We start from the raw sequence: 20,927 nt of genomic DNA on the forward strand, positions 1-20,927 counted from the left end.
GTACCGAGCGTCTGGGGGGAGACACCGCTGCAATGTAGCACCGAGCGTCCGGGAGGAGACACCGCTGCAATGTAGCACCGAGCGTCCGGGGGGAGACACCAGCTACAATGTAGCACCGAGCGTCCGGGGGGAGACACCAGCTACAATGTAGCACCGAGCGTCCGGGGGGAGACACCGCTGCAATGTAGTACCGAGCGTCCGGGAGGAGACACCAGCTACTATGTAACACTGAGCGTCCAGGGGGAGACACCGCTACAATGTAGCACCGAGCGTCCGGGGGGAGACACCAGCTACAATGTAGTACCGAGCGTCCGGGGGGAGACACCGCTGCAATGTACCACCGAGCGTCCGGGAGGAGACACCGCTGCAGTGTAGCACCGAGCGTCCGGGGGGAGACACCAGCTACAATGTAGCACCGAGCGTCCGGGGGGAGACACCAGCTACAATGCAACACCGAGCATCCAGGGGGAGACACCAGCTACAATGTAACACCGAGCGTCCTGGGGGAGACACCAGCTACAATGTAACATCGAGTGTCCGGTGGGGAGACACCAGATACAATGTAGCACCAAGCGTCCGGGGGGGAGACACCAGCTACAATGTAACATCGAGTGTCCGGTGAGGAGACACCAGCTACAATGTAACACCGAGTGTCTGGGGGGTAGACACCAGCTACGATGTAACACCGAGTGTCCGGTGGGGAGACACCAGCTACAATGTAGCACCGAGCGTCCGGGGGGAGACACCAGCTACAATGTAGCACCGAGCGTCCGGGGGGAGACACCACCTACAATGTAGCACCGAGCATCCGGTGGGGAGACACCAGCTACAGTGTAGCACCGAGCTTCCTGGGGGAGACACCAGCTACAATGTATCACCGAGCGTCCTGGGGGAGACACCAGCTACAATCTAACACCGAGCATCCTGGGGGAGACACCAGCTACAATGTAACACCGAGCATCCGGGGGGAGACACCGCTGCAATGTAGTACCGAGCGTCCAGGGGGAGACACCAGCTACAATGTAGCACCGAGCGTCCGGGGGGAGACACCAGCTACAATGTAGTACCGAGCGTCCGGGGGGAGACACCAGCTACAATGTAGCACCGAGCGTCCGGGGGGAGACACCAGCTACAATGTATCACCGAGCGTCCGGGGGGAGACACCAGCTACCAGCTATAATGTAGCACCGAGCGTCCGGGGGGAGACACCGCTGCAATGTAGTACCGAGCGTCCGGTGGGAGACACCGCTGCAATGTAGTACCGAGCGTCCAGGGGGAGACACCAGCTACAATGTAGTACCGAGCGTCCGGGGGGAGACACCAGCTACAATGTAGTACCGAGCGTCCGGGGGGAGACACCAGCTACTATGTAACACTGAGCGTCCAGGGGGAGACACCACTACAATGTAGCACCGAGCGTCCGGGGGGAGACACCAGCTACAATGTAGTACCGAGCGTCCGGGGGGAGACACCAGCTATAATGTAGCACCGAGCGTCCGGGGGGAGACACCGCTGCAATGTAGCACCGAGCGTCCAGGGGGAGACACCAGCTACAATGTAGTACCAAGCGTCCGGGGGGAGACACCGCTGCAATGTAGTACCGAGCGTCCGGTGGGAGACACCGCTGCAATGTAGTACCGAGCGTCCGGGGGGAGACACCGCTGCAATGTAGCACCGAGCGTCCGGGGGGAGACACCAGCTACAATGTAACACCGAGCGTCCAGGGGGAGACACCAGCTACAATGTAGTACCGAGCGTCCGGGGGGAGACACCAGCTACTATGTAACACTGAGCGTCCAGGGGGAGACACCGCTACAATGTAGCACCGAGCGTCCGGGGGGAGACACCAGCTACAATGTAGTACCGAGCGTCCGGGGGGAGACACCAGCTACAATGTAGCACCGAGCGTCCGGGGGGAGACACCAGCTACAATGTAACACCGAGCGTCCGGGGGGAGACACCAGCTACCAGCTACAATGTAGCACCGAGCGTCCGGGGGGAGACACCGCTGCAATGTAGCACCGAGCGTCCAGGGGGAGACACCAGCTACAATGTAGTACCAAGCGTCCGGGGGGAGACACCGCTGCAATGTAGTACCGAGCGTCCGGGGGGAGACACCGCTGCAATGTAGCACCGAGCGTCCGGGGGGAGACACCAGCTACAATGTAGTACCAAGCGTCCGGGGGGAGACACCGCTACAATGTAGCACCGAGCGTCCGGGGGGAGACACCGCTACAATGTAGCACCGAGCGTCCGGGGGGAGACACCGCTGCAATGTAGTACCGAGCGTCCGGTGGGAGACACCGCTGCAATGTAGTACCGAGCGTCCGGGGGGAGACACCGCTGCAATGTAGCACCGAGCGTCCGGGGGGAGACACCAGCTACAATGTAACACCGAGCGTCCAGGGGGAGACACCAGCTACAATGTAGTACCGAGCGTCCGGGGGGAGACACCAGCTACTATGTAACACTGAGCGTCCAGGGGGAGACACCGCTACAATGTAGCACCGAGCGTCCGGGGGGAGACACCAGCTACAATGTAGTACCGAGCGTCCGGGGGGAGACACCAGCTACAATGTAGCACCGAGCGTCCGGGGGGAGACACCAGCTACAATGTAACACCGAGCGTCCGGGGGGAGACACCAGCTACCAGCTACAATGTAGCACCGAGCGTCCGGGGGGAGACACCGCTGCAATGTAGCACCGAGCGTCCAGGGGGAGACACCAGCTACAATGTAGTACCAAGCGTCCGGGGGGAGACACCGCTGCAATGTAGTACCGAGCGTCCGGGGGGAGACACCGCTGCAATGTAGCACCGAGCGTCCAGGGGGAGACACCAGCTACAATGTAGTACCGAGCGTCCGGGGGGAGACACCAGCTACTATGTAACACTGAGCGTCCAGGGGGAGACACCGCTACAATGTAGCACCGAGCGTCCGGGGGGAGACACCAGCTACAATGTAGTACCGAGCGTCTGGGGGGAGACACCGCTGCAATGTAGCACCGAGCGTCCGGGAGGAGACACCGCTGCAATGTAGCACCGAGCGTCCGGGGGGAGACACCAGCTACAATGTAGCACCGAGCGTCCGGGGGGAGACACCAGCTACAATGTAGCACCGAGCGTCCGGGGGGAGACACCGCTGCAATGTAGTACCGAGCGTCCGGGAGGAGACACCAGCTACTATGTAACACTGAGCGTCCAGGGGGAGACACCGCTACAATGTAGCACCGAGCGTCCGGGGGGAGACACCAGCTACAATGTAGTACCGAGCGTCCGGGGGGAGACACCGCTGCAATGTACCACCGAGCGTCCGGGAGGAGACACCGCTGCAGTGTAGCACCGAGCGTCCGGGGGGAGACACCAGCTACAATGTAGCACCGAGCGTCCGGGGGGAGACACCAGCTACAATGCAACACCGAGCATCCAGGGGGAGACACCAGCTACAATGTAACACCGAGCGTCCTGGGGGAGACACCAGCTACAATGTAACATCGAGTGTCCGGTGGGGAGACACCAGATACAATGTAGCACCAAGCGTCCGGGGGGGAGACACCAGCTACAATGTAACATCGAGTGTCCGGTGAGGAGACACCAGCTACAATGTAACACCGAGTGTCTGGGGGGTAGACACCAGCTACGATGTAACACCGAGTGTCCGGTGGGGAGACACCAGCTACAATGTAGCACCGAGCGTCCGGGGGGAGACACCAGCTACAATGTAGCACCGAGCGTCCGGGGGGAGACACCACCTACAATGTAGCACCGAGCATCCGGTGGGGAGACACCAGCTACAGTGTAGCACCGAGCTTCCTGGGGGAGACACCAGCTACAATGTATCACCGAGCGTCCTGGGGGAGACACCAGCTACAATCTAACACCGAGCATCCTCGGGGAGACACCAGCTACAATGTAACACCGAGCATCCGGGGGGAGACACCGCTGCAATGTAGTACCGAGCGTCCAGGGGGAGACACCAGCTACAATGTAGTACCGAGCGTCCGGGGGGAGACACCAGCTACTATGTAACACTGAGCGTCCAGGGGGAGACACCGCTACAATGTAGCACCGAGCGTCCGGGGGGAGACACCAGCTACAATGTAGTACCGAGCGTCCGGGGGGAGACACCAGCTACAATGTAGCACCGAGCGTCCGGGGGGAGACACCAGCTACAATGTATCACCGAGCGTCCGGGGGGAGACACCAGCTACCAGCTATAATGTAGCACCGAGCGTCCTGGGGGAGACACCGCTGCAATGTAGTACCGAGCGTCCGGTGGGAGACACCGCTGCAATGTAGTACCGAGCGTCCAGGGGGAGACACCAGCTACAATGTAGTACCGAGCGTCCGGGGGGAGACACCAGCTACAATGTAGTACCGAGCGTCCGGGGGGAGACACCAGCTACTATGTAACACTGAGCGTCCAGGGGGAGACACCACTACAATGTAGCACCGAGCGTCCGGGGGGAGACACCAGCTACAATGTAGTACCGAGCGTCCGGGGGGAGACACCAGCTACAATGTAGCACCGAGCGTCCGGGGGGAGACACCAGCTACAATGTAACACCGAGCGTCCGGGGGGAGACACCAGCTACAATGTAGCACCGAGCGTCCGGGGGGAGACACCGCTGCAATGTAGCACCGAGCGTCCAGGGGGAGACACCAGCTACAATGTAGTACCAAGCGTCCGGGGGGAGACACCGCTGCAATGTAGTACCGAGCGTCCGGTGGGAGACACCGCTGCAATGTAGTACCGAGCGTCCGGGGGGAGACACCGCTGCAATGTAGCACCGAGCGTCCGGGGGGAGACACCAGCTACAATGTAACACCGAGCGTCCAGGGGGAGACACCGCTACAATGTAGCACCGAGCGTCCGGGGGGAGACACCAGCTACAATGTAGTACCGAGCGTCCGGGGGGAGACACCAGCTACAATGTAGCACCGAGCGTCCGGGGGGAGACACCAGCTACAATGTAACACCGAGCGTCCGGGGGGAGACACCAGCTACCAGCTACAATGTAGCACCGAGCGTCCGGGGGGAGACACCGCTGCAATGTAGCACCGAGCGTCCAGGGGGAGACACCAGCTACAATGTAGTACCAAGCGTCCGGGGGGAGACACCGCTGCAATGTAGTACCGAGCGTCCGGGGGGAGACACCGCTGCAATGTAGCACCGAGCGTCCGGGGGGAGACACCAGCTACAATGTAGTACCAAGCGTCCGGGGGGAGACACCGCTACAATGTAGCACCGAGCGTCCGGGGGGAGACACCGCTACAATGTAGCACCGAGCGTCCGGGGGGAGACACCGCTGCAATGTAGTACCGAGCGTCCGGTGGGAGACACCGCTGCAATGTAGTACCGAGCGTCCAGGGGGAGACACCAGCTACAATGTAGTACCGAGCGTCCGGGGGGAGACACCAGCTACTATGTAACACTGAGCGTCCAGGGGGAGTCACCGCTACAATGTAGCACCGAGCGTCCGGGGGGAGACACCAGCTACAATGTAGTACCGAGCGTCCGGGGGGAGACACCAGCTACAATGTAGTACCGAGCGTCCGGGGGGAGACACCAGCTACTATGTAACACTGAGCGTCCAGGGGGAGACACCAGCTACAATGTAGCACCGAGCGTCCGGAGGGAGACACCAGCTACAATGTAACACCGAGCGTCCGGGGGGAGACACCAGCTACCAGCTACAATGTAGCACCGAGCGTCCGGGGGGAGACACCGCTGCAATGTAGCACCGAGCGTCCAGGGGGAGACACCAGCTACAATGTAGCACCGAGCGTCCGGGGGGAGACACCGCTGCAATGTAGTACCGAGCGTCCGGGGGGAGACACCGCTGCAATGTAGCACCGAGCGTCCGGGGGGAGACACCAGCTACAATGTAGTACCAAGCGTCCGGGGGGAGACACCGCTACAATGTAGCACCGAGCGTCCGGGGGGAGACACCGCTGCAATGTAGTACCGAGCGTCCAGGGGGAGACACCAGCTACAATGTAGTACCGAGCGTCCGGGGGGAGACACCAGCTACTATGTAACACTGAGCGTCCAGGGGGAGACACCGCTACAATGTAGCACCGAGCGTCCGGGGGGAGACACCAGCTACAATGTAGTACCGAGCGTCCGGGGGGAGACACCAGCTACAATGTAGCACCGAGCGTCCGGGGGGAGACACCAGCTACAATGTAACACCGAGCGTCCGGGGGGAGACACCAGCTACCAGCTACAATGTAGCACCGAGCGTCCGGGGGGAGACACCAGCTACAATGTAGCACCGAGCGTCCGGGGGGAGACACCAGCTACAATGTAGCACCGAGCGTCCGGGGGGAGACACCAGCTACAATGTAGCACCGAGCGTCCGGGGGGAGACACCAGCTACAATGTAGTACCGAGCGTCCGGGGGGAGACACCACCTACAATGTAGTACCGAGCGTCCGGGGGGAGACACCAGCTACTATGTAACACTGAGCGTCCAGGGGGAGACACCGCTACAATGTAGCACCGAGCGTCCGGGGGGAGACACCAGCTACAATGTAGTACCGAGCGTCCGGGGGGAGACACCAGCTACAATGTAGCACCGAGCGTCCGGGGGGAGACACCAGCTACAATGTAGCACCGAGCGTCCGGGGGGAGACACCAGCTACAATGTAGCACCGAGCGTCCGGGGGGAGACACCAGCTACAATGTAGTACTAAGCGTCCGGGGGGAGACACCGCTGCAATGTAGCACCGAGCGTCCGGGGGGAGACACCAGCTACAATGTAGTACCGAGCGTCCGGGGGGAGACACCAGCTACAATGTAACACCGAGCGTCCAGTGGGAGACACCTCTACAATGTAGCACCGAGCGTCCGGGGGGAGACACCAGCTACAATGTAGTACCAAGCGTCCGGGGGGAGACACCAGCTACAATGTAGCACCGAGTGTCCGGGGGGAGACACCAGCTACAATGTAGTACCAAGCGTCCGGGGGGAGACACCGCTGCAATGTAGTACCGAGCGTCCGGGGGGAGACACCGCTGCAATGTAGCACCGAGCGTCCGGGGGGAGACACCAGCTACAATGTAACACTGAGCATCTGGTGGGGAGACACCAGCTACAATGTAGCACCGAGCGTCCGGGGGGAAGACACCAGCTACAATGTAACACCGAGTGTCTGGAGAGTAGACACCAGCTACAATGTAACACCGAGTGTCCGGTGGGGAGACACCAGCTACTATGTAGCACCGAGCGTCCGGGTGGGAGACGCCACCTACAATGTAACACCGAGCGTCCGGGGGGGAGACACCAGCTACAGTGTAACACTGAGCGTCTGGTGGGGAGACACCACCTACAATGTAGCACCGAGCGTCCAGGGGGAGACACCACCTACAATGTAGCACCGAGCGTCCGGGGGGGAGACACCAGCTACAATGTAACACCGAGCGTCCTGGGAGAGACGCCAGCTACAATGTAACACCGAGTGTCTGGGGGGTATACACCAGCTACAATGTAACACCGAGCGTCCTGGGGGAGACACCAGCTACAATGTAACACAGAGTGTCTGGGGGGTAGACACCAGCTACAATGTAGCACCGAGCGTCCGGGGGGAGACACCACCTACAATGTAGCACCGAGCGTCTGGGGGGGAGACACCAGCTACAATGTAGCACCGAGCATCCGGTGGGGAGACACCAGCTACAATGTAACACTGAGCGTCTGGTGGGGAGACACCAGCTACAATGTAGCACCGAGCGTCCGGTGGAGAGACACCAGCTACAATGCAACACCGAGCATCCAGGGGGAGACACCAGCTACAATGTAACACCGAGCGTCTTGGGGGAGACACCAGCTACAATGTAACACCGAGTGTCTGTGGGGTAGACACCAGCTACAATGTAACATCGAGTGTCCGGTGGGGAGACACCAGATACAATGTAGCACCAAGCGTCCGGGGGGGGAGACACCAGCTACAATGTAACATCGAGTGTCCGGTGGGGAGACACCAGCTACAATGTAACACCGAGTGTCTGGGGGGTAGACACCAGCTACGATGTAACACCGAGTGTCCGGTGGGGGGTGGGGAGACACCAGCTACAATGTAGCACCGAGCGTCCGGGGGGAGACACCAGCTACAATGTAGCACCGAGCGTCCGGGGGGAGACACCACCTACAATGTAGCACCGAGCATCCGGTGGGGAGACACCAGCTACAGTGTAGCACCGAGCTTCCTGGGGGAGACACCAGCTACAATGTATCACCGAGCCTCCTGGGGAAGACACCAGCTACAATGTAACACCGAGCGTCCTGGGGGAGACACCAGCTACAATGTAACACCGAGCATCCGGGGGGGGAGACACCAGCTACAATGTAGCACCGAGCGTTCCGGGGGAGACACCACCTACAATGTAGCACCGAGCATCCTGGGGGAGACACCAGCTACAATGTAGAATCGAGCGTCCAGGGGGGAAGACACCAGCTACAATGTAACACTGAGCATCTGGTGGGGAGACACCAGCTACAATGTAGCACCGAGCGTTCCGGGGGAGACACCACCTACAATGTAGCACCGAGCATCCTGGGGGAGACACCAGCTACAATGTAGAATCGAGCGTCCAGGGGGGAAGACACCAGCTACAATGTAACACTGAGCATCTGGTGGGGAGACACCAGCTACAATGTAACACCGAGTGTCTGGGGGGTAGACACCAGCTTCAATTTAACACCGAGTGTCCGGTGGGGAGACACCAGCTACAATGTAGCACCGAGCGTCCGGGGGGGAGACACCAGCTACAATGTAACAACGAGTGTCTGGGGAGTAGACACCAGCTACAATGTAACATCGAGTGTCCGGTGGGTAAACACCATCTACAATGTAGCACCGAGCATCCGGTGGGGAGACACCAGCTACAATGTAGCACCGAGCGTCCAGGGGGAGACACCACCTACAAAGTAGCACCGAGCGTCCGGGGGGGAGACACCAGCTACAATGTAACACTGAGCGTCCTGGGGGAGACACCAGCTACAATGTAGTACCGAGCGTCCGGGGGGAGACACCAGCTACAATGTAACACCGAGCGTCCTGGGGGAGACACCAGCTACAATGTAGAACCGAGCGTCCGGGGGGGAGACACCAGCTACAATGTAGCACCGAGCGTCCAGGGGGAGACACCAGCTACAATGTAGCATTGAGCGTCTGGTGGGGAGACACCAGCTACAATGTAGCACTGAGCGTCCGGGGGGAGACACCACCTACAATGTAGCACCGAGCGTCTGGGGGGGAGACACTAGCTGCAATGTAGCACCGAGCATCCGGTGGGGAGACACCAGCTACAATGTAACACTGAGCGTCTGGTGGGGAGACACCAGTTACAATGTAGCACCGAGCGTCCGGTGGAGAGACACCACCTACAATGTAGCACCGAGCGTCCGGTGGAGAGACACCAGCTACAATGTAACACCGAGCATCCAGGGGGAGACACCAGCTACAATGTAACACCGAGCGTCCTGGGGGAGACACCAGCTACAATGTAACACCGAGTGTCTGGGGGGTAGACATCAGCTACAATGTAACATCGAGTGTCCGGTGGGGAGACACCAGCTACAATGTAGCACCAAGCGTCCGGGGGGGAGACACCAGCTACATTGTAGCACCGAGCGTCCGGTGGGGAGACACCAGCTACAATGTAACACCGAGTGTCTGGGGGGTAGACACCAGCTACGATGTAACACCGAGTGTCCGGTGGGGAGACACCACCTACAATGTAGCACCGAGTATCCGGTGGGGAGACACCAGCTACAATGTAACACCGAGCATCCAGGGGGAGACACCAGCTACAATGTAACACCGAGCGTCCGGGGGGGAGACACCAGCTACAATGTAACACTGAGCATCCAGGGGGAGACACCAGCTACATTGTAGCACCGAGCGTCCGGTGGGGAGACACCAGCTACAATGTAACACCGAGCATCCAGGGGGAGACACCAGCTACAATGTAGCACTGAGCGTCCGGGGGGGAGACACCAGCTACATTGTAGCACCGAGCGTCCGGGGGGGAGACACCAGCTACAATGTAACACCGAGTGTCTGGGGGGTAGACACCACCTACGATGTAGCACCGAGTGTCTCACCGCCTAAACTTTTGCATTTCAATTCTTCAGTAATTTCAGTACCTCTGCTTCGTGTGTCACTGTCTACGGGGTCGGGGGGGCACTGATAACAGGACGGATTCCAGCTCTGCCACATCTGTGACTGATGTTGGCTGCAGCCGTTACCGACCCTGCTGATTCCCCTCTTTACAATGTGTCGTGCTGTGGTGACGGACGGAGTGTTGTGTTTAGATCACTTTGCTCCATTCCTCTGTGCTGCTGTGACCGCTGTCGGACATTTTGTTTCAGGCTGAATTTGGATCCAGAATGTAAGTGCACAGACGACCGCCTCTGGGAAGCGCTGGAGATCGCGCAGCTGAAGAACCTGGTGAAGGCGCTGCCGGGGGGTCTAGGTATGTGGCCGGGGGAGGGGTGAGACGCGCACTTCTCCATTTAAAGGAATAGAAGTGGCGGTTTCACGTGTGAGAAAACATAAACCAGCAGAACGGGGGCCCCCAACGCCTGATGATCCGCAGCCGCAAAGCCGGATGCCATCACCAGCAAGAACAACACAGATCCTTCTAGAAAGAAAATGGTGCACCCCTAAATAACACCACCATCCCCCCACGAGATTCGTGAGCCAAGGCCGGGGGGATGCGCAAGCCGAGGCCGGGGGGGTGATGCACGGGCCAGGGGAGGATGCGTGAGCCGAGGCCGGGGGGGGTGATGCACGGGCCAGGGGAGGATATTTGCAAGCTCGAGGGCACGGGGGATACGCGAGCCGGGGCCAGGGAGGGATACGCGACCCAGGAGGGATACGCGAGCCAAGGCCTGGAAGGGATACGCGACCCAAGGCCGGGGGGGGAGCTATGCGCGCCGAGGTCGGCGGAGGGATACGCGACCCAAGGCCAGGGGAGGGATCCGTGACCCAAGGCCGGGCAGGGATACGCGACCCAAGGCCGGGGGGGATACGTGACCCAAGGCCGGGGGAGGGATACGCAACCCGAGGCCGGGGGTGGGATTCGCAACCCGAGGCCGGGGGAGGGATACGCGACCCGAGGCCGGGGGAGGGATATGCGACCCGAGGCCGGGGAGGGATACGCGACCCAAGGCCGAGGGGGGGATACGCGACCCAAGGCCGAGGGGGGGATACGCGACCCAAGGCCGAGGGGGGGATACGTGACCCAAGGCCGGGGAGGGATACGCGACCCAAGGCCGAGGGGGGAATACGCGACCCAAGGCCGGGGGGGATACGTGACCCAAGGCCGGGGGAGGGATACGCAACCCGAGGCCGGGGGTGGGATTCGCAACCCGAGGCCGGGGGAGGGATACGCGACCCGAGGCCGGGGGAGGGATATGCGACCCGAGGCCGGGGAGGGATACGCGACCCAAGGCCGAGGGGGGGATACGCGACCCAAGGCCGAGGGGGGGATACGCGACCCAAGGCCGGGGGGGGATACGTGACCCAAGGCCGGGGGAGGGATACGCGACCCGAGGCGGGGGGAGGGATACGCGACCCGAGGCCGGGGGAGGGATACGCGACCCAAGGCCGGGGAGGGATACGCGACCCAAGGTCGAGGGGGGGATACGTGACCCAAGGCCGGGGGGAGGGATACGCGACCCAAGGCCGGGGGAGGGATACGCGACCCAACGACCCAAGGCCGTTGGAGGATACTCGACCCGAGGCCGGGGGAGGGATACGCGACCCGAGGCCAGGGGAGGCATACGCGACCCGAGGCCGGGGAGGAATAGGCGACCGAAGGCCGAGGGGGGGATACGCGACCCAAGGCGGGGGGGAGGATACACGACCCAAGGCCGAGGGGAGGATACGTGACCCAAGGACGGGGGGGATATGCGACCCAAGGCCGGGGAGAGATATGCTACCCAAGGCCGGGGGGGGATATGCGACCCAAGGCCGGGGGAGGGGGATATGCGACCCAAGGCCGAGGGAGGGATACGCGACCCGAGGCCGGGGAGGGATACGTGACCCGAGGCCGGGGGAGGGATACGCGATCCGAGGCCGGGGGAGGGATACGCGACCCAAGGCCGGGGAGGGATACGTGACCCAAGGCCGAGGGGGGGGATACGTGACCCAAGGCCGGGGGGAGGGATACGCGACCCAAGGTCGGGGGAGGGATACGCGATCCAAGGCCGGGGGAGGGATACGCGACCCAAGGCCGGGGGAGGGATACGCGACCCAAGGCCGAGCGGAGGATACGTGATCCAAGGCCGAGGGGAGGATACATGACCCAAGGACGGGGGAGGATACGCGACCTGAGGCCGGGGAGAGATACGCGACTTGAGGCCGAGGGGGGTGATACGCGACCCAAGGCCGGGGGAGGGATATGCGACCCGAGGCCGGGGAGGGATAGGCGACCGAAGGCCGAGGGGGGGATATGCGACCCAAGGCTGCGGGGAGGATACACGACCCAAGGCCGAGGGGAGGATACGTGACCCAAGGCCGAGGGGAGGATACGTGACCCAAGGACGGGGGGGGGATACGCGACCCAAGGCCGGGGAGAGATACGCGACCCAAGGCCGGGGAGGGATACGTGACCCAAGGCCGGGGAGGGATACGTGACCCAAGGCTGGGGAGGGATACGTGACCCAAGGCCAGGGGAGGGATACGCGACCCGAGGACAAGGGGGATATTTGCGAGCTGGAGGGACGACATGTAGGCCAGGGAGAATGCGCAAGCTGAGGCCGGGGAGGGGGGCGTACATGAGCTGGGGAAGGGGATACGCGAGCCGGGGTGGGGGTGTACATGAGCCGGGGAAGGGGATACGCGAGCCAAAGCCGGGGGAGGATACGTGAGCTGGGGGAGGGGGACATGTAGGCCAGGGAGAATGCACAAGTTAGGGGCGGGGGGAGGTGTACGTGGGCCGAGGCCGAGGAGGATACTCGAACCGAGGCCAGGGAAGGATACGCGAGCCGAGACCGGGGGAAGATACAGGAGCCGAGGCTGGGGGAGGATACGCGACCAGAGGGCACGGGGGATATGCAAGCCGAGGCCTGGGGAGGATACGTGAGCCGAGGCTGGGGGAAGATGCGCGACCCGAGGGCATGGGGGATACGCAAGCCAAGGCCGGGGAGGGATACGCGACCCAAGACCGGGGGAAGATACACGAGCCGAGGCTGGGGGAGGATACGCGAGACGAGGCTGGGGGAGGATACGCGACCCGAGGGCATGGGGGATACGCAAGCCAAGGCCGAGGAGGGATACGCGACACGAGACCGGGGGAAGATACACGAGCCGAGGCTGGGGGAGGATACGCGAGACGAGGCTGGGGGAGGATACGCGACCCGAGGGCATGGGGGATACGCAAGCCAAGGCCGAGGAGGGATAAGCGACACGAGACCGGGGGAAGATACGCGAGCCGAGGCCAGGGGAGGAATGTGCGAGCCGAGGCCGGAGGAAGATACGCGAGCCGAAGCTGGGGCCCGCAGGAGACTGACATTTCCCATCCTGTGGCTGTAAGGAGACGTTTGTCTTCTCTGTGCAGACGCCATGGTAACGGAGGGCGGCGAGAACTTCAGCGTCGGGCAGCGGCAGCTCTTCTGCTTGGCCCGAGCGTTCGTCCGGAAGAGCAGCATCCTCATCATGGACGAAGCAACAGCCTCCATCGACATGGCAACCGTGAGTAACCCGCCAGACCCCATACTAACCCCCCGCTGTGCCTCCGCTTCCGCTGCTCTGCCGAACTACTGCTCTCTGCTATCAGCCTGCAATCACTGTAAGAGGAGGATGCAGAGTGCTGCGGGGAGGATGTACAGTGCAGCAGGTATGAAGGCAGGGTGCAGCGGGGGAGAATGCAGAGTGCAGCAGAGGGAGCAGCAGTATGACAGTTGCCTGTTTTTGCCCTTGGTGGGCGCTGCTGTGGAACTCCCAGTATTGGCTGCGGCTTTTTCCGCCTTTATTTGCCCTACGCTGTTGCTGCATCGTGTTGTTGCTGCATTTTGCTATTGCTGCATCTTGCTGTCGCTGGTGCATCTTGCTGTTGCTGCTGCCCCCATGCTGCTGCTGCCCCCGTGCTGTTGCTTCTGCTGCCACCCCCTTGCTGTTGCTGCTGCTGCCATCCCTGTGCTGCTGCTGCTGCCCCCGTGCTGTTGCTGCTGCTGCCGCCCCCGTGCTGTTGTTGCTGCTGCCACCCCCATGCTGTTGCTTCTGCTGCCACCCCCTTGCTCTTGCTGCTGCTGCCGCCCCCGTGCTGTTGCTGCTGCTGCCGGCCCCGTGCTGTTGCTGCTGCTGCCGCCCCCGTGCTGTTGCTGCTGCTGCCGCCCCCGTGCTGTTGCTGCTGCTGCCGCCCCCGTGCTGTTGCGGCTGCTGCCGCCCCCGTGCTGTTGCTGCTGCTGACGCCCCCTTGCGGTTGCTGCTGCTGCCGCCCCCGTGCTGTTGTTGCTGCTGCCACCCCCATGCTGTTGCTTCTGCTGCCACCCCCTTGCTCTTGCTGCTGCTGCCGTCCCCGTGCTGCTGCCGCCCCCGTGCTGTTGCTGCTGCTGCCGGCCCCGTGCTGTTGCTGCTGCTGCCGCCCCCGTGCTGTTGCTGCTGCTGCCGCCCCCATGCTGTTGCTGCTGCTGCCGCCCCCGTGCTGTTGCTGCTGCTGCCGCCCCCGTGCTGTTGCTGCTGCTGCCGCCCCCGTGCTGTTGCTGCTGCTGCCGCCCCCGTGCTGTTGCTGCTGCTGCCGCCCCCGTGCTGTTGCTGCTGCTGCTGTCCCCGTGCTGTTGCTGCTGCTGCCGCCCCCGTGCTGTTGCTGCTGCTGACGCCCCCTTGCGGTTGCTGCTGCTGACGCCCCCGTGCTGTTGCGGCCCCTTCTACGGAGGAGTTTATTATCTTCTGTGAGACTTGTGCACGGTTTTGCACCGGAGCCTCGGTGCCCCCAGGGTCAGGTGGATCTCTTGTGATAGAGTTTAGGGTGCGTCATGATGTTTCCTTATTCTCCGCTTTTCTTTTTGCGCAGGAGAACATTCTGCAGAAGGTGGTGATGACGGCGTTCGCTGACCGTACTGTGGTTACGATTGCAGTAAGTTTCGGGACAGGGTCCGGGGGGCCGGCTGTTTGAAGTTTTCTTTATTAGAACCTATGTGGCTGCAGCATCGGGGGGGGTGCGAGGTCTCCAGTGTGAACCCTCGGAGCGGTCACGTCTGTCTCTTCCCTCTCACCTGTTCTTCTCTCCGTCTCTTGTGTCTCTCCTCTGCGCTCCAGCACCGCGTCTCCTCCATCTTGGATGCGGATCTGGTGTTAGTCTTTTCCGAGGGAATTCTGATAGAAAGCGACTCGGCGGCGACTCTGCTCTCCAACCCGGATGGTCTCTTTACCTTTCTGGTCAAGAGTCACAAGTAGAATCAGTCAGGCCGTGACCGCTGCTGGCTGCCTGGTATGGAGCTCCTGACTGACCCTCAGTCCCCGCGTCGCTCGGGGGTTCTCACCGCAGGGGCTGGTGCAATAAACTAACCCCACAAGTAGAATAAAGGTGATAGAGAAACTGCAGCTGCATACTCCACCTACTGCCAAGAGGATGCAGCTGCAGCTTCTCTCTCTACCTGGGAGACTGCATGCTGTGAGGGAGGAGGGGGATGCTGCTGCAAATTATCTGTGTATTTGTGTGAGACTGCGAGATGTGGGAAGGATGGAGGAGGATGCTCTTTCACTGAGGTTGCATGCTATGAGGGGAGGTGGCTGCAGCTACTTTCTTTCTCTGAGGCCGCATGCTGTGAGGGAGGAGGATGCAGATGCAGCTTCTCATTGCTGTAAGGAGTGGAGGAGATGCAGCTGCAGCTTCTCTCTTGCTGTGAGGGGAGGAGGGGATGGAGCTGCAGATTATCTGTGTATTTGTGTGAGACTGCAAGATGTGGGAAGGATGGAGGAGGATGCTCTCTCACTAAGGCTGCATGCTATGAGGGGAGGAGGGGAAGGCGGCTGCAGCTTCTCTTTTTCTGTGAGGCCGTATACTGTGATGGGAGACAGCTGCAGTTTCTTTTTGTGAGGCTGCAAGCTGTCAAGGGAGGAGGGGATGCAGCTTCTGCTTCTCTCTTCCTGTGAGTGGAGGGAGGAGGGAGATGCAGCTGCAGCTTCTCTCTTGCTGTGAGGGGAAGAGGGGATGCAGCTGCAGCTTCTATCTTGCTGTGAGGGGAAGAGGGGATGCAGCAGCAGCTTCTCTCTTGCTGTGAGGGGAAGAGGGGATGCAGCAGCAGCTTCTCTCTGGCTGTGAGGGGAGGAGGGGATGCAGCAGCAGCTTCTCTCTGGCTGTGAGGGGAGGAGGGGATGCAGCTGCAGCTTCTCTCTTGCTGTGAGGGGAGGAGGGAGATGCAGCTGCAGCTTCTCTCTTGCTGTGAGGGGAGGAGGGGATGCAGCTGCAGCTTCTCTTGCTGTAAGGGGAGGAGGGAGATGCAGCTGCAGCTTCTCTCTTGCTGTGAGGGGAAGAGGGGATGCAGCAGCAGCTTCTCTCTGGCTGTGAGGGGAGGAGGGGATGCAGCTGCAGCTTCTCTCTTGCTGTGAGGGAAGGAGGGAGATGCAGCTGCAGCTTCTCTCTGGCTGTGAGGGGAGGAGGGGATGCAGCAGCAGCTTCTCTCTTGCTGTGAGGGGAGGAGGGAGATGCAGCTGCAGCTTCTCTCTGGCTGTGAGGGGAGGAGGGGATGCAGCAGCAGCTTCTCTCTGGCTGTGAGGGGAGGAGGGGATGCAGCTGCAGCTTCTCTCTTGCTGTGAGGGGAGGAGGGAGATGCAGCTGCAGCTTCTCTCTTGCTGTGAGGGGAGGAGGGAGATGCATCTGCAGCTTCTCTCTTGCTGTGAGGGGAGGAGGGAGATGCAGCTGCAGCTTCTCTTTTGCTGTGAGGGGAGGAGGGGATGCAGCTGCAGCTTCTCTCTGGCTGTGAGGGGAGGAGGGAGATGCAGCAGCAGCTTCTCTCTTGCTGTGAGGGGAGGAGGGAGATGCAGCTGCAGCTTCTCTCTGGCTGTGAGGGGAGGAGGGGATGCAGCAGCAGCTTCTCTCTGGCTGTGAGGGGAGGAGGGGATGCAGCTGCAGCTTCTCTCTTGCTGTGAGGGGAGGAGGGAGATGCAGCTGCAGCTTCTCTCTTGCTGTGAGGGGAGGAGGGAGATGCATCTGCAGCTTCTCTCTTGCTGTGAGGGGAGGAGGGAGATGCAGCTGCAGCTTCTCTTTTGCTGTGAGGGGAGGAGGGGATGCAGCTGCAGCTTCTCTCTGGCTGTGAGGGGAGGAGGGAGATGCAGCTGCAACTTCTCTTTTGCTGTGAGGGGAGGAGGGAGATGCAGCTGCAGCTTCTCTCTGGCTGTGAGGGGAGGAGGGAGATGCATCTGCAGCTTCTCTCTTGCTGTGAGGGGAGGAGGGAGATGCAGCTGCAACTTCTCTTTTGCTGTGAGGGGAGGAGGGAGATGCAGCTGCAGCTTCTCTCTGGCTGTGAGGGGAGGAGGGAGATGCATCTGCAGCTTCTCTCTTGCTGTGAGGGGAGGAGGGAGATGCATCTGCAGCTTCTCTCTTGCTGTGAGGGGAGGAGGGAGATGCATCTGCAGCTTCTCTCTTGCTGTGAGGGGAGGAGGGAGATGCAGCTGCAACTTCTCTTTTGCTGTGAGGGGAGGAGGGAGATGCAGCTGCAGCTTCTCTCTGGCTGTGAGGGGAGGAGGGAGATGCATCTGCAGCTTCTCTCTGGCTGTGAGGGGAGGAGGGAGATTCAGCTGCAACTTCTCTTTTGCTGTGAGGGGAGGAGGGAAATGCAGCTGCAGCTTCTCTCTTGCTGTGAGGGGAGGAGGGAGATGCAGCTGCAGCTTCTCTCTGGCTGTGAGGGGAGGAGGGAGATGCAGCTGCAGCTTCTCTTTTGCTGTGAGGGGAGGAGGGGATGCAGCTGCAGCTTCTCTCTGGCTGTGAGGGGAGGAGGGAGATGCATCTGCAGCTTCTCTCTTGCTGTGAGGGGAGGAGGGAGATGCAGCTGCAGCTTCTCTCTTGCTGTGAGGGGAGGATGGAGATGCAGCTGCAGCTTCTCTCTTGCTGTGAGGGGAGGAGGGAGATGCAGCTGCAGTGAGATAAAATGATTTATACTCAGTAACTCCTCTTGAAGCTTCAGATCCCATATCACGACTACGACTCCCAGCATCCCTGCCACCACTTTCCTAACCTCTGCTTCCTTCTCTGCAGCATCGGGTTCACACCATCCTCACCGCTGACCTGGTGATCGTGATGCGCCGTGGGAACATTCTGGAGTACGACACTCCGGAGAGTCTCCTGGCGCAGGAGGACGGGGTCTTTGCCTCCTTCGTCCGGGCCGACATGTGACGCTTCTCATCGCCTCGGAGTCGTTTTTTAGCTTTTTATATAAAGTGTTTATATTTTCTATTTATAAATCGCACGAGAAGAAGCGACGGTTTCTATGTCTCCGCATTTGTACCGCACTGACAATAAAGGGTTACTCACAAACGCCTCCTATTACTGCATCCGACACAGCAGCACAGAGCATGTCAGGAGAGGAAGGTGCTGACTTGGGGGGTATGCAAACTGCCTCTTCAGAGAGTAATAGTACTTGAACTCTATAGCGCCACCTGTTGGAAGCAGCGATCCTACGATCCTACAGATCACAATCGACCCTTTAACGAGACTTGCAATATGACTTGGGATAAAACACAACAGAATCTGTCTGAATCCGACCCTGGGCGGCACCGCTGTGCAAACATACTGACCCCTGGTGGTCCTAAGAGACCACAACAGTACATACAGAGATAATTGTGAAAACATACTGCCCCCCTGGTGGTCCTGAGGTAACACACTACTGTACATCCAGATAAAGCTGTATATACAGGCACCGCCCCCCCTCCGCCCCCCGGGTGGTCCTAAAGCAAATGAAAGCAAAGCATATTCAGACAGACCCCTGGTGGTCCTAAGAGACCACAACAGTACATACAGAGATAATTCTGCATACAGACTGCCCCCTGGTAGTCGGGAGGCAACCTACATCACTGCTTATAAACTATACAGGGAGCTCCCCCTAGTGGTAGCTGCAGATAGGATCTTATCATGTATCACTGTATACAGGGAGCTCCCCCAAGTGGTGGCTGCAGACAGGATCTTATCATGTATCTCTGTATACAGGGAGCTCCCTCTAGTGGTGACTGCAGACAAGATCTTATCATGTATCTCTGTATACAGGGAGCTCCCCCTAGTGGTGACTGCAGACAGGATCTTATCATGTATCTCTGTATACAGGGATCTCCCCCTAGTGGTGGCTGCAGACAGAATCTTATCATGTATCTCTGTATACAGGGAGCTCCCCCTAGTGTAGGCGGCAGACAGATTATTATCATGTATCTCTGTATACAGGGAGCTCCCCCTAGTGGTGATTACAGACAGGATCTTATCATGTATCTCTGTATACAGGGATCTCCCCCTAGTGGTGGCTGCAGACAGGATCGTATCATGTATCTCTGTATACAGGGAGCTCCCCTAGTGGTGGCTGCAGACAGATTATTATCATGTATCTCTGTATACAGGGAGCTCCCCCAGTGGTGACTGCAGACAGGATCTTATCATGTATCTCTGTATACAGGGATCTCCCCCTAGTGGTGGCTGCAGACAGAATCTTATCATGTATCTCTGTATACAGGGAGCTCTCCCTAGTGGTGACTGCAGACAGGATCTTATCATATATCTCTGTATACAGGGAGCTCCCCCTAGTGTTTCCTGCAGATAGGATCTTATCATGCATCTCTGTATACAGGGAGCTCCCCCTAGTGGTGGCTGCAGACAGTATCTTACATATCTCTGTATACAGGGGGCTCCCCCTAGTGGTGACTGCCGACAGAATCTTATCTTGTATCTCTGTATACAGGGAGCTCCCCCTAGTGGTGGCTGCAGACAGAATCTTATCATGTATCTCTGTATACAGGGAGCTCCCCCTAGTGGAGGCTGCAGACAGGATCTTATCATGTATCTCTGTATACAGGGAGCTCCCCCTAGTGGAGGCTGCAGACAGGATCTTATCATGTATCTCTGTATACAGGGAGCCCCCACTAGTGGTGACTGCAGATAAAATCTTATCATGTATCTCTGTATACAGGGAGCTTCCCATAGTGGTGGCTGCAGACAGAATCTTATCATGTATCTCTGTATACAGGGAGCTCCCCCTAGTGGTGGCTGCAGAGAGGATCTTATCTTGAATCTCTGTATACAGGGAGCTCCCCCTATTGGTGGCTGCAGACATGATCTTATCATGTATCTCTGTATACAGGGAGCTCCCCCTAGTGGTGACTGCAGACAGGATCTTGTCATGTATTTCTGTATACAGGGAGCTCCCCCTAGTGGTGGCTGCAGACAGGATCTTATCATGTATCTCTGTATACAGGGAGCTTCCCCTAGTGGTGGCTGCAGAGAGGATCTTATCTTGAATCTCTGTATACAGGGAGCTCCCCCTATTGGTGGCTGCAGTCAGAATCTTATCATGTATCTCTGTATACAGGGAGCTCCCCCTAGTGGTGGCTGCAGACAGGATCTTATCATGTATCTCTGTATACAGGGAGCTCCCCCTAGTGGTGGCTGCAGACAGGATCTTATCATGTATCTCTGTATACAGGGAGCTCCCCCTAGTGGTGGCTGCAGACAGGATCTTATCATGTATCTCTGTATACAGGGAGCTCCCTCTAGTGGTGGCTGCAGACATAAACTAATCATGTATCTCTGTATACAGGGAGCTCCCCCTAGTGGTGGCTGCAGACATAAACTAATCATGTATCTCTGTATACAGGGAGCTCCCCCTAGTGGTGGCTGCAGACAGGAACTTATCATGTATCTCTGTATACAGTGAGCTCCCCCTAGTGGTGGCTGCAGACAGATCTTATCATGTATCTCTGTATACAGGGAGCTCTCC

General features: G+C 59.6%; 1 protein-coding gene across 10 annotated transcripts in view; it reads left to right on the forward strand.

The window, feature by feature from the left end:
* The window catches only part of ABCC9 (ATP binding cassette subfamily C member 9), a 138,825-nt gene extending 120,338 nt beyond the window's left edge, over window positions 1–18,487 (forward strand). For 8 of the 10 annotated variants that reach the window (XM_073650547.1, XM_073650546.1, XM_073650550.1 and 5 more), the window contains 4 exons: window positions 10,377–10,480; window positions 13,571–13,704; window positions 15,026–15,088; window positions 18,209–18,487. In XM_073650547.1, coding sequence (XP_073506648.1) covers window positions 10,377–10,480; window positions 13,571–13,704; window positions 15,026–15,088; window positions 18,209–18,346 — 439 coding nt within the window. In that variant the 3' untranslated portion in view covers window positions 18,347–18,487. Of the gene's footprint in view, window positions 1–10,376; window positions 10,481–13,570; window positions 13,705–15,025; window positions 15,089–15,270; window positions 15,443–18,208 lie in introns of all 10 variants that reach the window. The other 2 variants (XM_073650551.1, XM_073650555.1) reach the window with 1 other exon arrangement.
* Window positions 18,488–20,927: the final 2,440 nt, after the last annotated feature.

This window comes from Phyllobates terribilis, unplaced genomic scaffold (genome assembly GCF_046119375.1).
Source record: "Phyllobates terribilis strain yellow unplaced genomic scaffold, ASM4611937v1 Scaffold_10__3_contigs__length_209671492, whole genome shotgun sequence".
Lineage (NCBI taxonomy): Eukaryota > Metazoa > Chordata > Amphibia > Anura > Dendrobatidae > Phyllobates > Phyllobates terribilis.